The sequence below is a fragment of the Anolis carolinensis genome, chromosome 1, assembly GCF_035594765.1.
Source record: "Anolis carolinensis isolate JA03-04 chromosome 1, rAnoCar3.1.pri, whole genome shotgun sequence".
NCBI lineage: Eukaryota > Metazoa > Chordata > Lepidosauria > Squamata > Dactyloidae > Anolis > Anolis carolinensis.
In genome coordinates, this window is record NC_085841.1 from 222,491,456 (window position 1) to 222,508,714 (window position 17,259).

At 38.2% G+C, this 17,259-nt stretch overlaps 1 protein-coding gene across 6 annotated transcripts in view; it reads right to left on the bottom strand.

The window, feature by feature from the left end:
• The window catches only part of galnt13 (polypeptide N-acetylgalactosaminyltransferase 13), a 270,709-nt gene that overhangs the window by 142,987 nt on the left and 110,463 nt on the right, over positions 1–17,259 (bottom strand). For all 6 annotated transcript variants that reach the window (XR_010001363.1, XM_003225380.4, XM_062965663.1 and 3 more), the window contains exon 3: positions 10,760–10,928. Coding sequence is in view for 5 of the 6 variants with exons in the window: in XM_003225380.4 (XP_003225428.2) it covers positions 10,760–10,928 (169 nt within the window). In the remaining variant the exon portion in view is untranslated. The remainder of the gene's footprint in view (positions 1–10,759; positions 10,929–17,259) is intronic.

The following is a 17,259-nucleotide window of genomic DNA, read 5'->3' on the forward strand; positions in this document are numbered from 1 at the left end:
TTCTCTGTGTCTGATTTGTTTTATATTCCTTTACCTTTAATAACATCTCTAAATCAAATGTTGTTGTTGTTGTGGTTGTTTTTGTTGCCTTCAAGCAATTTCCAACTTATGGTGACACACAGGGTTTTCCTTGTGAAAATTTGTTGAGAGATCATTTACCTTCGCCTTCCTCTGAGACTGAGAGAGAGACAGTCACTCCACTCACCCAAGGTCACTCAGTGGATTTCCCTGATCTCCAGGGCCATAATCCAATGACTCAGACCACTGCCCGACACAAGCTCTCAACTAGTCTATCATACAGGTCTAAATGACCACTTGCTAAAGAAAAGCATTGCAATCTTCTTTCAAATGCATGTGTAAGATCTCTGATTTAGCTTCTTTTCTAAATGACCCTACCATATGTTATGCTTGCATTTGTTGCTACAGATCCAAATAACTTGACAGTTAGAGCTAACAAGAACACCTTGTGTTGACATAATTGATAAGACTTATTATCGAAGTAGTTAACAGTTCACATTTGTTTTGCCTTATGTTTCAAAGTGGGGGGATGCAAGGAGCTAGACTATTGGAAAAATTCCAAATGCAATAATACACCTATCCTAAATGCTATTATGACAAATTCTAGAGTTATGCAGCACTTGAATAATATTTGTATGTTTCCATCTGAATAAAATCAAATTTGAATCAAATGGAACTCTTAGATGTCCTTTTTGTACATTGTGATGTAAAAGGTTGTTTCATTTGCCTTTCCTTGGCCTCCTGAAGGAAGAAAGGAGTAGCTGTATAAGTCTAGAAATTTCCCTTAATCTGATCTTCAACAGAAACCCCAATTCTTCCATGTTGCAGCCTATTTGGCAGCAATATTAACAAGGACAGAGAGGAAAGAAATGGCCATTTGCTGAATGAAATGGGAGAAATAATTTCCAAGAGAAAACAGAATCCTTCGGGGGGTTTGAGATGTGTTCTGGATGTAGAATGGAGATGGTTATGGAAACAAGTGTACTGCAAAGTTATTGCTTATTATTTTATTTATTTACTTTATTCATACACCACCTTTCTCCCAGTGGGGATTCAAGATGTTTTATTACAATTCTCTTCCTTCCCTGGTCCTAACAGAAAGTAGAACTCAAAAACTTGAATACTCTCTTATGCCATTGTGATTGATCCTAATAAAAAATAATGCCCAGTTATGGATTTTTTTTATATTTCTTAAACCTGCTTGAGCTAAGAATGGAAAAAAAACCCTCTGTTTTTATGTAGGCCCCTTCCACACAGGCCCAAAACCCGTGATGGGTTTTGGATTAACCTGAGGTGTCCAAATGACACCTCAGGTTACTGCAGGGTCCTGATCTTTTTAGGTACTGGGTCTGTGGGGATTGACTCTCAGGACCACCTTTGGCGAACTCAGGGGCCAATCCCCAGTGCCATCCTGGTTCTTTGGGCTCTAAGAGCCGAAAATATCAGGATGGCACACTTATCCTCCCTTTCCAGCCTCCCATTTCTCATATAAACCTCAAGCTACCCAGGAAGGCATATAGCCACATATACACTCCCAGTGAAACCTGGGATTTGGGCTTAATGTGTGTTCTAAATTATGAAAGGAATAAGGGCTTGGGCCTGTCTGGCAGGGCCCTTAGTTACGCTTCTCCAAATTACACTCATTTTCCTAATGTCTCCTTTTTGTAGGTCACATTTTCTTCCTGCATTGAGTACTACATGCATTTGGTATTATTTCCTAATACACATTTTACCCATACACTGAAGAGTACAAAATGTTAGTTGTGTACATTTATTTTGGAAAATAAAATAATAAACAGTTGTGGGAAGATAGGGTTTTTTTTACATACTTTTATTAAGAGTCTCCTAGATCATGAATAGGATGAACATATTTAAAAACAAACTGATGTTCCTTTCTATTCTTTTTTCACTTGTAGCTCCAGCAAAGGAGAGGGAGAGAATACAGGAAATTTGCAAGAAGACAAACAAACAGATGTACAAATGAAAACCTTTAAGCCTACTCATCTTCCTGCAATTTAGTGGAATACAGTTCTTCTGGGAATTGTATATCTCAAGCCTGAGTTCATCCAGCTGTTCACAGAACAGCATGAAATGACACAATGACTTCACATGGCAGCATGAAATGATACCAACGCTTCACAGTTCAGCATGAAACAATACCATGGCTTCCAGCCCTTGCTTATAACTGATATGAAAGGCTTGTGAATACAAACATTTAATTGACCATGCCCTAAGTTTTAAACTCTTTCTTATCCATGTTACAGAAAATAGGCATGGCAAGATCATGGTAAAGAATACCACATATAATCCTGAACACACCTATCATAGATTATTTCTGAAGCTAACTAGTAATTGGGTGAAAGACCATCAGAGAACTGGAGAAAATAGAAAAGAATTGTGCCTAAAATCCTTGAGATCCACTGTCTATAAGTGTTCACAATCTCATTTTATTAAATAGATCAATGAGCTGGCTCCATAGAAAAATGTTCAATATTTTTCTAGGGATAAAGACTTAAGAGCCCCATCAGTTTGCTGGGAAAATGGAAGAACTAGGAGGAGGAGGAGGATTTAGATGTGATACAGATAAAAGAGTCAAGGCTATTAGAATGTGTTTATATCTTTAAAAGTTTAGCTCTCCATAAACTTTGCTTCTCTGACCCAAAAGTCAAAATGTGGGTGAGGAAAAGTATCATATATGAATACCTGTTGGTTGTCCAGTTGCTGTGTTCATTGTCACTGTCAGGTTTTCTAAGCTGTGACAATTCAGAGAAAAAGGGTACTGCACTACATGAAGGAAGCAATTTCATGGTTGAGCAACCTTGTACCATTAAGTCAGAAAATAGTTACAATCAGCTTGCAAGCAGCATTCTCCTACCAATGACGATTACTATCAACTTTCTCCAAGCACACAGGGAACTTTAAAAAAAGTCAGGTGGAGTAAGATACAAATGTATCCTGTCCCAACATTACCTTTTAAAAAAAAGTCAAAAACAAACATACAAACAACTCTGGCACCCATTTCTCTCCAACTAAAGATCTTTAAATAATCCACGACTCATCATGTCCTATATGTCATAATGTCGATCCTAAAATGAAAATAATACAATAACAGATTTTGTTGTTGTTTTTTCGATCCTTCAAGATCAAACAGAGAATTAGCTATGCTTGTTGTTGTTTATTCGATCAGTTGCTTCCGACTCTGTGACCTCATTGACCAGCCCAAGCCAGAGCTCCCTGTTGGCCATTGCCACCCCCAGCTCCCTTAAGGTCAAGGCAGTCACCTCAATGATACCATCCATCCATCTTGCCCTTGGTCAGCCCCTCTTCCTTTTGCCTTCATCATGATCTTTTCCAAGCTTTCCTGACTTCTCATTATGTGGCCAAAGTACTTCATCTTTGCCTCTAATATCCTTCCCTCCAGTGAGCAGCCAGGCATTATTTGCTGGAGTATGGACTGGTTGGATCTTCTTGCAGTCCAAGGTACTCTCAGAATTTTCCTCCAACACCACAGTTCAAATGCGCATCTATCTTCCTTCGCTCTGTCTTCCTTATGGTCCAGCTCTCTGCATACAAGTTGAATAGGTAGGGTGAAAGTATACTGCCCTGCCATACGCCTTTCACAATCTTGAACCAGTCTGTTGATCCATGGTCTGTTCTAACTGTAGCTATGCTTAGAATAGCTCTAATAGGGTAAACATAATAACTAACTTAAACCCCATTGCCTACTCTAAACTCAATGAAGTCTGGATCCACTATAAAGTATTTAGAGGTATTTCTAAATGTTCAAAATATTCTCTGTTGTCTTAGTAATACTTCCAATAACCCTATGTGGCAGTTGATATCATTATTCCTATAAAACAGACAGAAGCCATTTATGGGATCGCCAGTGTAAAAATGATTTGGTATTACTTAGGACTGTGGTTGACATTTTTCCTCAGTGTGAGATACTGACTGAAGATCTCTTCACTAATGAGAAATGTAACTACAAGGAATGGTGCCAGGGATCTGTGCTTCATAGGATTTGTATATATGGGAGAAAGAATGGAATGGTGCTGTGAATTTGGAGACAGAGATTAAAGCCCATGACAAGAATGGACGAGAAGGCAAGTGGGAACTGCTAGAATTGCTACAATTTGACTATCAAAGGTCTGCTTACATTTTCAAAATGTATGCAAGCTTTCATGACCCTTAATTTTCAAACGATGCCTACTACTGTCCCAATCAATAGCAAATACTTTTATTCTCTATTTAAATCTTTGTGGGGCTCCAGAAACTGAGGATTTTGCTTCGTTATTTGTTCTTTGGCTCTTTATATTATGAACCAAAAACTAATTTTAGAGGGCGATTCTGTCTTGTCTGTATTATCATATTGTTTCAGAAACTTTGTAAAATTGTGTGATATTAGTGACTCGCTAAATTTCTCTTTGGCATCAATAAAAATTCAGGACCAAGTTATTGCTGGAATCACTGTTTATTGTTCCAGGGATATTTTTATCTGATCAAAGTCTTCACTTTTGATATTTTTAATCTTGTTGAATTTTAAATTATTCCAATCTACAGATAATATAGTACATGTTCTACCTCTATAGTCTTTATTATTCCAATTTGATTTTTTATGTGGTGGATTATGGTCCAAGCATTAATAAATTACTGCATCTATCACTAGAATTGCCACATCCATGAGTTAGAGTTGTTTTTTGAACATCTAAAGTGGAGTGTTTTTGATACCCATTTTTAAAGTGATCCTCAAAAAGGCTTTGCTTCTGTATATGTGTATTTTACACACACACACAATCACACACACTATATATAGAGAGAGGGGGGGGAAGGGAGGGAGGGAGGGACAGTATGTATCGTTAAGGTAAAGGTTTCCCCTGACGTTAAGTCCAGTCGTGTCTGACTCTGGGGGTTGGTGTTCATCTCAATTTCTAAGCCAAAGAGCCAGCGTAGTCCATAGACATCTTCATGGTCATGTGGCCAGCATGACTGCATGGAGCATCTTTACCTTCCTGCTGGAGCAGTACCTATTGATCTACTCACATTTGCATGTTTTCGAACTGCTAAGGTTGGCAGAAGCTGGAGCTAATAGTAGGTGCTCACTCTGCTCCCCGGATTTGAACCTGCGACCTTTCAGTCCACAAGTTAAGCAACTCCGCGCTTTAACAAACTACGCCACCAAGGGCTCCAACAGTATGTATACATGTGTATATTTTTTATGCACACACACACACACACACACATCTATATATATGGTACAAAACAAGGTTGCAAGCAATGCTCTAAAATCAAATTGTCCTTGATGTGAAAGAATATTACAACAGCACTAGACCTCAGACTGAGTAAATAGTCAACTGATGCTTTTAAAAACCCTAACCCAGAAAAGTTTCAAGGAGGGGAAATTTGTGAAAGCTCTTGTTTTCACCCAGAGGTAACAATATTTTTCACCTTTTACCTTCTTAAATGCATTAACAAAAAAGTGAAAATGTATATCCCTAATAAAAACATAATATTCATTCCAAAATTAGTTACATACAGGATAGAAGCTGTGTATTGTTAAATAATAATAAATAATAATGAAACTTTATTTATAACCCGCCTCCCTCTCCCTAAGGGGACTTGAAGCAGTTCACATGGGAACCGAGTCCAAGAACCAACAGACAAAAACAGAACACAATAACAGCATATATAATTAAAACAATAAAATAAACATTCATAAAATACATCAGCAGGTGTCAGGACAAAGGTGGAACTATTAAAAATAGCAAGGGAAGGCAAACATGTGCAAAAACGCAAGGTAATAAAATTAGGAATAGAATTAAATAGACACAAAATTATCAGATTGCAAAATGTGACCCTTCCTACTATTAAAGTAAACACTTGTAGTAAACACTCACTCACTGATTCAAACAGACCAGGCTGCAAGAGAAAGTATTTTTTAAAAATATATAAATGGAAGAAACATATGGAGCACTTCACTGTTGTTTAAATTCCAGGTGCCTGCCTATCCCCCAGAGAGAGGCTGTCCTTTGCTGTCAAAGCATCCTTAGACAAGCCTGCTCCTCACCCAGCTGGTCAGCCTGGCCCTTTCTAGATTCAGGTGTCTTGGGTGTGCAATTGAGAAACTTATTCAGAAGATTACATCTGCCACCAGACCATGTTGCTAATTCTTTCTTTGCTGAAATTGACTGCTTTCGGTATGAAAGTTGGCATCATCTAGTGCCCTGTGAAAAAGCTGAAAACCACCTTATATATTTTAGCTGACAAGGAGCAAGTGCAAATGGTGCAAATAAAGCTCACCTGAAATCTTAGCAATGGAATAAGAAAAGAAGAGTCAGGTAAAATACTGCAAAGAATATTCACTGTAGTTCCTTTCCTTTCAGAATTCTGTCACCAGTGAAACAGGTATAAAGAATGTAAGTCAATGTAATAATGAAGGCTGTTTGCTGTGATGAATTTATATGATACAGAGCTGATCAAAGGGGTGTAATACAGTTCGGTAAATTGCTCCACTCTGCTATTCTTCAACCATTCTGTGATACCATGTGTCCCATTAATGGTTCTCGTCCAGCAAGGAAAGGAGAATTTAAGAAGGGTCATAATATGTACACCTGACTTTCCTCATAAGAACATTTCTCATGTTTTGATGTGTATCTTTTATGGAACTGCATTTTAATATGTGTGTTTGTACAATCTTTATAGTATTTGTGTGTTTTTAATTGTGCTGTGATCCGCCTCAAGCCGTGAGGATAGGCGGGTAAGAAATAAAATTATTATTATTGTATGACACAGCAAACAAGATAGATATGCTGGATTTCGTTTCACAAAATCACAAGTTGAACACTTCCCAAGTGTCTAGGACTGTGTGATGTATTTTCGGATGATGCGTGCAGATCCCAGTAGGGTGGCCTTTTGCAGTTGGCAGTTGCAGTTGAATATGTGCATCAATTCCCCCAGCTCTCTGTACTCTGTTATTAGGCAACTTTCCTTTTTGGACAATTAGTTTCCCACTCTCACTTGCTGGGGGGCCAGGAAAGATCTATGGAAATGCTTCCAGCCGGAACTATTTTCAAGTGACGTGGCTGGCGTAGACGTGCAGTCAACCCCTGGAGGTCATTCTGAGCTCATTGTTGGAACTGGAAGGCAGCAAGATTTGGGGTGTGTGGGCCTGGCTTGTTGGGCCACTCACCCACTTTGCAACCCTCAGTGGACACTCATGGGCACTGGAGACAGTGGGCTGCCACTGTTTCTGGACCCGGGAACAGGTGGGTTGCAGGTGGGGAGAGATTTTGGATTGTTTTCCTCAGCTTCCCCTCCTGGAGCTCATTCTGAGCTCATCGGTGACTGACCCTTCCACCCACTTAACAATATAATTATTGGGTTGCCTCTGGGGCCAGGTAGGAATTCCTCCCTATGTACTGGGGGGGGGGGGGGTCTGCCTACCTTATACTGTTTCTTTATGGGGTGATTGGGTTTGTCAATGTCTATTGTTTCCAAATGTCGGCTGAGATTTTTTGGCACAGCACCCAGTGTGCCTATCACCACCGGGACCACCTGCACTGGTTTCTGCCAGAATCTTTGAAGTTCAATCTTGAGGTCCTGATAGCAGCTGAGTTTTTCCTGTTGTTTTTCATCAATGCGACTGTTATTACTATTATTACTATTATTACTATTATTACTATTATTATTATTATTCTATTACATATTTTTAAAACATTGCTTAGAATCATAGAATCAGAGTTGGAAGAGACCTCGTGGGCCATCCAGTCCCACCCCTTGCCAAGAAGCAGGAAAATCGCATCCAAAGCACCCCCAACAGTTGGCCATCCAACCTCTACTTAAAGCCTCCAAAGGAGTCTTCACCAAACTCCAAGGCAGAGAGTTCCACTGCTGAACAGCTCTCACAGTGAGGAAGTTCTTCCTAAAGTTCAAGTGGAATCTCCTTTCCTGTAGTTTGAAGTCATTGTTCCGTGTCCTAGTCTTCAGGGCAGCAGAAAACAAGCTTGCTCCCTCCTCCCTATGACTTCCCCTCACATATTTATACATGGCAATCATGTGTACTCTCAGCCTTCTCTTCTGAAGTTAAACATGTCCAGCTCTCTTTAAGTCGCTCCTCATGGGGCTTGTTCTCCAGACCCTTGATCATTGTAGTCGCACTGCTCCAGCTTGTCAACATCTCCCTTAAATTGTGGTACCCAGAATTAAACACAGTATTCCAGGTGTGGTCTGACCAAGGCCACACCTGGTTTGACTTGATGTCTTCTCTCAGGAGACATCACTTCAATAAATACCTCACCAAAATATGGATTCTAAAGTCCAGGCCAAATTTGCCTTCAGGCCAAAGTTGCTGGCTAGCACACCTCCTCTTCCTCTCAATGGAGGTGATCAGGTGCCATCCACTTTTGTATAATTACTATAGTGTCAGCTGGACATAGAAACCTCAGTTTTGGATGTGGAGACACAAACACAAGTTATCCTATCAACTACAGTTATGCTATCAACTATGGGAAACCATCAAATTCCTCTTGCAGCCAGAAAGCAACAAGTGATGTAAGGATAGTAACTAGGCAACCATTCATCCATTTCCTTCTCTCACACGCCTCTGTGATTAAGCATCCTGCTATCAAATTAGGCTGAAAGTGTGATAAAAGTGGAGAGGAGTGGCAACAAGAGCAGAACAGCAGCGACTCTGGGGAATCAGAAGCAACTGTATAAAATGCCTGTTATCAAAAGGATCTGAATTTGTATTGATTTGTCTGTTGTCCAATCTAGCCGTTTGCAGGGCATAAGAGGTATGCAAGGCAACAACTGCTTTGACACTGACAAAGCAACACCTAACAGGAACGAAGCGTGTAATTTCTTCCTTGAAAACCTGATTTACTGGTGTGATGCTTTGGAATACATGCTGACACAACAGATTACATAAAGCAATTGGTATTCCATGGTATGACATGGTTATTTTTCAAAGCCCATCCCCTTCTTTGTCTGTTTGTGCTGATCATACTGTCTTCTCAGTATGTATCCCATGAGAAAGAATGTTTCTCTGACACACAACAAATGTCTAGTAAATACAAAAATTATCTCTCTGCAGAAACAGGATCCACAGCAGAATGACTAATTTTTAACAGTAAAATGTGCAAAATGTTTCCTGTCTCATAGATGGGACAAATGATGACAGCAGGATGGAGGTGGAGAAAAGAGACAGTGTCACTAGAGTGACAGTTGCAATACATTGAGTCATTTTAATCTCCACTCCACATCACTGGCATCCCATCAAAACTTAAAAAACGTGTTCTTGTCATTTCAAGTTGCAGTACACTGTTAATCCAATATAGTTTGTAGACATTAGGAATATAAATCTCTGTTTAGTTAAGTATCTTGTCTTAGATTCAAAAGTGCTCTCTCTACTCTAGTGGACAAAATGTGACATTTCAATGATTTTTTGCATTTTGGGTTGGTTCCTACAGGCAATAGCTCAGAAGGAAGAGGCGAGTGAACTAGCTACAGAGCCTTGCCTTGCCGATGCAAGAGCCATTGCACCCTTAGTTCATTTGCCCAAGTGAGTGACTATTACGGGAGGAAAAGTAAAATATCATTGTTGTCCTCAAAAGGGACGTACGACTATTATGCAATAGTAACTATTATGCAATAAAATATTAATAATAATAATAATAATAATAATAATAATAATAATAATAATAATAATAATAATGTTCTGGAACACAACACACCAGACATCACAGTTGTGGAAAAGAAAAAGGTTTGGATCATTGACCATCCCAGGTGACAGTCGCATTGACGAAAAACAACAGGAAAAACTCAGCCGCTATCAGGACCTCAAGATTGAACTTCAAAGACTCTGGCAGAAACCAGTACAGGTGGTCCCGGTGGTGATGGGCACACTGGGTGCTGTGCCAAAAGATCTCAGCCGACATTTGGAAACAATAGACATTGACAAAATTACAATCTGCCAACTGCAAAAGGCCACCCTACTGGGATCTGCACGCATCATCCGAAAATACATCACACAGTCCTAGACACTTGGGAAGTGTTCAAATTGTGATTTTGTGAAACGAAATCCAGCATATCTATCTTGTTTGCTGTGTCATATTTATAATAATAATAACTTTATTCTTATATCCCACCACCATCTCCCCGAAGTGACTCGGGGCAGCTTACATGAGGCTGAAGCCCAACATAAACAGAATTACAAAGTAAACACAATTAAAAACATGTAACAAATAAACAACATATTTAAAACAATTAAAACCAGATAAGTAAAAGCATCATAAAAATACATCAAGCGACTTCAACAACCAGTAGCCAGAAAAGGTGGGCATGTTCAGATTCGAGAGGGCAGGGGTTATGTCAAATGCAGACTATAGGGTCAGGGCTGGGAATAAAGTGCTGGAAAAATCAAAACAATAAATTAGGGCTGGGCAGACCTGATCAGGAGCTAAACCGTAATTATTCAAAGGCACATTGGAACATTCAAGTTTTCAAATCCTTTCAAATACAGTAGCTCATGCTAAGCTCCCACAAAAGTAAATGAGCCAGTGTTAAATGTACCACTAAATTGCATATCCTTTTGCTATTATAAAACACAATTACCTATGACAATACATGCAGGTATGCAAAATAGCGGAAGATATTCACTGTTTTGATATTAATTCAAATACTATATGAAAATATTAGAAATATCAACGTGACAAATTGCAGAAACAAAATAAATATGCATACTCACCCCTCTAATCTTACATCAGGCAAACTTCTGTTCAATGCAATCATATCACTGGCCATAAGGTTAAACTGGTTTATTTTGAATAATTCCTTCATTTTTTCCTGATCATCCTTAGGTATGATGACTGCCTTCCCCATCTCTCCAGGCCCTTCTTGACTTCTTGACATAACAGCTGTAAAAAAGAAAGTACCTCTAACTATTCCATGTCATTTTCACAATGCACAGCCATATATGTAAAGTTTTTGGAACCTAGAACTTCAAGGTGATGGGGGATTTATTTTTTACTCTAATTTCTATGCTTTGAGCCATTATTTTATTAATATACAATCAATATAATTAGAGTTTTGGAAACATACTTTCTGTTTCTGGTATTTTATAATGATGCCATGTCTGAGTAATTTATTTACCACATCTGCTTCTCACTCTCCCCCTTCAAGTAGCTGAAAATTCAATTCGTAAGCAGTATCCTATTTTATCATTGAAACAATCTGAGAGCAAGAATGTAAGATGGACTTTAGAAGCCACCTCATCAAAAAGGACAAGTAGCTATGTCAGCCTTCTCATTCAAGGGAGAAAGACACATCAACTTTTAATGGAATGGCTGTTGGGAAACCAACCTCACTGTTGACTGGTGCAAAGGGCTTGTGCTCATTCTCCAGGGTGGCTGTTGACAATTGAACTATGCAATATCTCATCTTAAGGCATACGTGTATGACTAAACTATACTGACTGAGTAGACCGATGACTTTTGCCTGTAAGTATTTTGATCTAAGCCTGGACCTCTCTGGAGGATTGGGAGGTAACAATCAAGTGATGTTCATTATACTGTGGCACAAGGAAACACTACAATTCCCATCTAACCTCTGCATAAAATGTAGACATGGTAAGACAGGATATCCATCTCTACTAGCCCTGAACTAGCACTTCAATACACAGCATGTCTGTGAAAGAGGCTACTTAGGCACAGACACAAATCATCAAGAGGTTCCAAATCATAGGGTAAAACCCTGCACAATGAACATTCAAATACTGGTTCAAAATGAACAGTTTTAATCCCACTTCCCCCCTATGTGAGCAAGCCTTTCTTTCCAGGGCTAATAGCAGCCATGAGTGTTGCTGTTAACTGCCATCAAGTCAGCTCTGATTTATGACCCTTTGAATAAGAAAGCTTCAAGACGTCCTATTATTAACAATTGTGATCAAGTCTTCCTAATTTAAGGATATAACTTTCTTGTTTGAGTCAATCCACCTGTATCCCTCTTTTCCTACTGCCTTCAACATTAGTTCATTATTGTCTCTTCTGAAGTGTCAGGTTGTTTCAAGATACAGTAGAGTCTCACTTATCCAACGTTATGGATTATCCAACGCATTTTTGTAGTCAATGTTTTCAATATACCGTGATATTTTGGTGCAAATTCGTAAATACAGTAATTACTACATAGCATTACTGCATATTGAACTACTTTTTCTGTCAAGTTTGTTGTATAACATGATTTTTGGTGCTTAATTTGTAAAATCATAAACTAATTTGATGTTTAATAGGCTTTTCCTTAATGCCTCCTTATTATCCAACATATTCGCTTATCCAACGTTCTGCCAGCCCGTTTATGTTGGATAAGTGAGACTCTACTGTATGTCTAAAGCGCAATAGACCCAGTTTAGTCATTCTGGCTTCTAGTGAGAGTTCATCCTTAATTTGCTCCATATTTGTTTTTTGTTGGTCCATCATATCATTTTAGATTAATTGATTGTATAGTATTCATATCCACATACTCAAGTCAAAATATTATATGATCCTGACTTTGGTTTTAAATTATATATCTTTACACTTGAAGATCTGATCTTGTTTTTTCATAGCAAGCTGGTTTTGTTTATATGCTTTTCTGCTATTCAATGTGTATAATTAAACAGATGCAATTACATCAATAACTCAATAAAGGCAGCAGTATTATTATTAATTTAGTTCTCTGCTAAACTGAATATATGACATTCAGCCCAGAAATTCCATAGTTCTGTTTTTGGTTCCTTTAATCCATAATTACCTTTCTGGTTAGATAAGGTGGTATTGATTTACAAAATTTTGACAAAGCACTATTAGATAATATTATAGATAGCAAGATTTTTGGCAAAACCACAGTTAACACCAGAATCTTCACATTTTCCCTCTTCTCAAGATATTGTTAGAACTAGCATAATATAACAACAACCAAAGCTTCACTTCTGCTTTCTCCCACATTTAATTTTTTTAAGTTACAAGATCTATCAATATCATTAATAAACAGATTTGCAGAATTTGGAATGTTCTCAACAAAAAACAGAACAAATTACTGGTCATCTAGATTTGACAAGTTCAATGTGTAGCTAATCCAGCATGAAAAAGATAATGTGGTGCCTGCAATGTAAGTTGTTAAAGGCAAAAAAAACAGTTCTCATTTATTGTACCATAGGATTCAAAGCAAGGTTTTTCATGTGCTGCTTATGCAAGAGAACTTGTCCATTTTGCTTTCTTGCATACTTAAAGTCTCAAAGTTATTTTCACAGAGTTTATCAATAAGTTTGCAAACTCCTCTAGTTTGGCCACAAGCAGCCAGAAGTTTCCATGTTGGGGTGGATTCAATCTATCAAAAGTGTGAATATTCCCAAAATAACTTCAGCACTTTTAATTGCTTCTTTAGAATTTGGAATAAATCCCAGAATGTGTTCAGTGAACCCCTGACATGGGACTCTCAGACTGTGATTTTGGGGATAGATTATGTAGCTAAATGAACCATTCACTGAACAAAGAAAAGTATAGGAAAGCTTGGGGAATCCTTACAGTATGCAAATGCACAGAACAAATAAAGGAGAAAATGCAAACCATGTGTGTTGGGTGTGTGTATTACCAAGCCAGTTCAAGGAGAATTCGCTTATAGTATTACTGTCCTCTTAGAGAGCTGTGATATAGTGGTGCGAATTATGGAGGAGAACTCTGGGAGTTTTTGTTGTTGTTGTGTATTTTCAAATTGTTCCTAATTATGGTTATGCTACCATGGGCTTTTGTAGGTAAGATTGATTCACAGAAATTTGCCTTTGCCTTCCTGTGAGGTTGAAAATGTGTAACTTGCCCAAGACCATGCAGTGCATTTTCATGGACAAATGCGGATTTGCACCCTGAGCTTCCAGACCGTTAGTCCAACACTTAAACTATTACATGTGCTAGCTCTCCATCACTCCAGAAAACTTGATGAACATCAGCAAGTCATATTCTCTCAGACTTCGAAGAAGGCAAACCCTCTCTGAACAAATGTTAACAAGAAAATCCAATGATCAAATGATAGGATGAGTTAAACTCTTGCGCCGGCGGGACTGCTGACGGAAAGGTCGGTGGTTTGAATCTGGGGAGGTCCCCATATGGGCACATGAGAGAACCCTCCCACAGGATGATACAACATCAAACATCCGGGCGTCCCCTGGGCAACGTCCTTAAAGACGGCCAATTCTCTCACACCAGAAGCCACCTGCAGTTTCTCAAGTTGTTCCTGACACAAAAACCCCTCAACGATAGAGTAGTTTTAGGGTTGCCATATGTTGAAAATGCCTAAAAGGCATACAATATCAAATGACTATGCCAGTCATAGTATGACAGTACATTCATGTTTCAAATATTTCCAGCTTTAGAAAATTATGGTGTCCTAATTATGAACTAGTTCTGCACACATTTTCAAAACACTAACCAGAAAGAGACCAATATATGAAAGAAAATAATTGAGCAAGAAACTCTGTACAAAAGCATGGAAAAAAGCAAAGGTGAAACAACAACCATAGAGCTGGTGGGATTTCACTGTCAGCTCAATCCAACAAAACAGTGCCCAGTTCCTCAACTGCTGATAGTAAACATTTCAGAAGCTAGCTGACCAAAATTGCCTCCAGCGAAAGATCACAACCAGGGGGAATCTTTGATTGTTAGACAACCGCAAAGGCTTCCACAGCTTTATTTTCAACAGGAAAAACATGTTTGTCTTCCAGACAATATATAGTATCAGTTAGACTTGACATCTTGGAGCAGCTGAAGAAGGTTTAACCTTTGGCTTTATCACATCTACATATATGAAATTTCTGATGGGTGTTTTTAGGGAAAGATCGATCAATAACAAAAATCTTGGTGTAGAAAGGAAACAATCAAAGCTGCCTATAGGTAAAGAAGGAAGACTTCTGTTTTGAGTTTAGTCTCTTGTTCAAAAATTAGTACAAATTGTTGCAGATATTGCAACTAGGAACAGAAAGAAAACACACACACAGTCCCACTACCTGCTGAGTTAAAGTGTCAGTTTGTGCAGGAATCTCTTATCCATTATATGCCAGCACAACTGCTGATGCCTATTTATCCATACAGATTAATTGCCCAATCCCATCAAGGAGATATAAACTCACTGAAGTCAGCCTACACCATTGTTAGAACCTTTTAAGTTTTTTCCATATTAGAGCCTTAGATTCCTGCAGAGATTAAAATATATCCCAACCATTTATACAGAATGTCTGTATTTAGATGATAAATATTATAAAGTAATTTTACTGACTGAAACGAAGACTGATTAAACTGCATTTTTTGGCAGAAGCAAGGATGCAACTGTGAGTACAGATGGTGATATTGTCTTATTAGAATGGGATATTTTATGGATTATGAAGAAAATGAAAAAATTACATTGATATTCTAGCAGACATCCCTTAGCATGATAGGACTCTCTGTCCTTTTCACCCTACTCTGTAGCCCTCTAATCTGGAGAATTTATGATGTTATATAAGAAGATATAGGAAATAGTGAGAAACATATCTCTCTCCTCCCTTCCCCTCTACCCTACATTTGGCTGGAAGCCATCTAATGTATACATAGACTTTTTTTAATGAACAATTGTTGTTCTAACAACTAGTATTTTTCTCCACACTAGGATGTGGAAACACATGGCTGTCCAGATTTTAGACTATAACTTTTAGCATTTCTCACCCCATTATGCCCAACATCCAGACAACCCATCTTTATGATAGAGCAGTTGAGATTTGTAAGCATAGGAAGACAAAATGAATGGAATGATCATGTTAACACTCACATACTGAACTTATGTAGAGAAGACTTTGAGCCATACAACTGTGTGTAATTATACTATAACAAAAATAAAACAGTACAATAAATTTGCAAAAAAAGAGAATATTTATTTAAGAGATTTGTGGCCAAGAAAAGTAACAAGCAAGCTTAGCAGGTTTGGACATATGTTAAATAACTGCTATATCTTGACTGTTTTCCCAATATATTTGTTAGTGTTTTTGTAGTCAATGTTTTCAATACATTGTGATGTTTTGGTGCTAAATTCATAAATACAGTAATTACTACATAGTATTACTGAGCATTGAACTACTTTTTCTGTCAAATTTGTTGTATAACATGATGTTTTGGTGCCTAATTTATAAAATAATGATGTAATTTGACGTTTAATAGACTTTTACTTAATCCCTTATTATTATCATACATATTCACTTATCCAATGCTCTGCTGGGGTGTTTATGTTGGATAAGTGAGACTCTACTATATATTTATAATCTTACATTATCTGATTAGAACTGGATTATATGAGGCTCCTTCTACACAGCTGTATAAAATGCACACTGAAGTGGATTATATGGCAGCGTGGACTCAAGATAATCCAGTTCAAAGCAGATTATAAATGGGTTATATAGCTGTGTGGAAGGGCCTTGAATCTACACTGCCATATAATCCAGTTCAAATTAGATCATCTGTATTTTATAGGCAGTGTGGAAGAGGCCTGGTTGAAGTGGCCCTGGGCGCCATTAAATAGCTGAGTGGGTTGCTAGGAGACAAAGTGGGCGGAGCTTAGCCTTCTAACTGGCAGCAATGGGTAAAAAACAATTATTAATCTCCCTCTAATTAGGACTTTATTTTTCTTGTTTTTTTGATGTCTAAACACAGCGGGGAATGACCATGTCTTTTGTGGCCAAGTTTCGTGGGTTTTGGGTGTTTAGTTTCACTGTTTACTTTAAGTTAGAAATGGTCAGAACATTTATGTATATATATAGATAACATGTGACACAATGACAAAAATGCAGCCCTGTCCCATCACTTCCCAGCTGCAGCCCCTCAACCTACCTATTAACTCAGGTAGCTTGGGGAGGCAAGTAGATTGGCTCAAAAGCTCAGGTGGTAGCAAAGTTGTGGGTAGAGTTTGGACCGAAAATCTGATCCACTCTTTAAATGTTGAGAATGAGCACACCTCCGGAATAAATGAACCTATGAGGGGGAATTTTATGCTGCTGCAAAGGGGTAAAACACACAACCTATGCCATCTGACTGACAACCTTCATTATGATATTAAGTAGCAGCATTATTTTCTTACATATTCACTTGGGCCAAATGCTGTGTCCAAATGACCTACTGTCCTCATTTTCAGGAAGCAATTGCCTTGGTACTTCAATTCATGAATTATTCATGAACAACTCAATATAGGATCAGATAT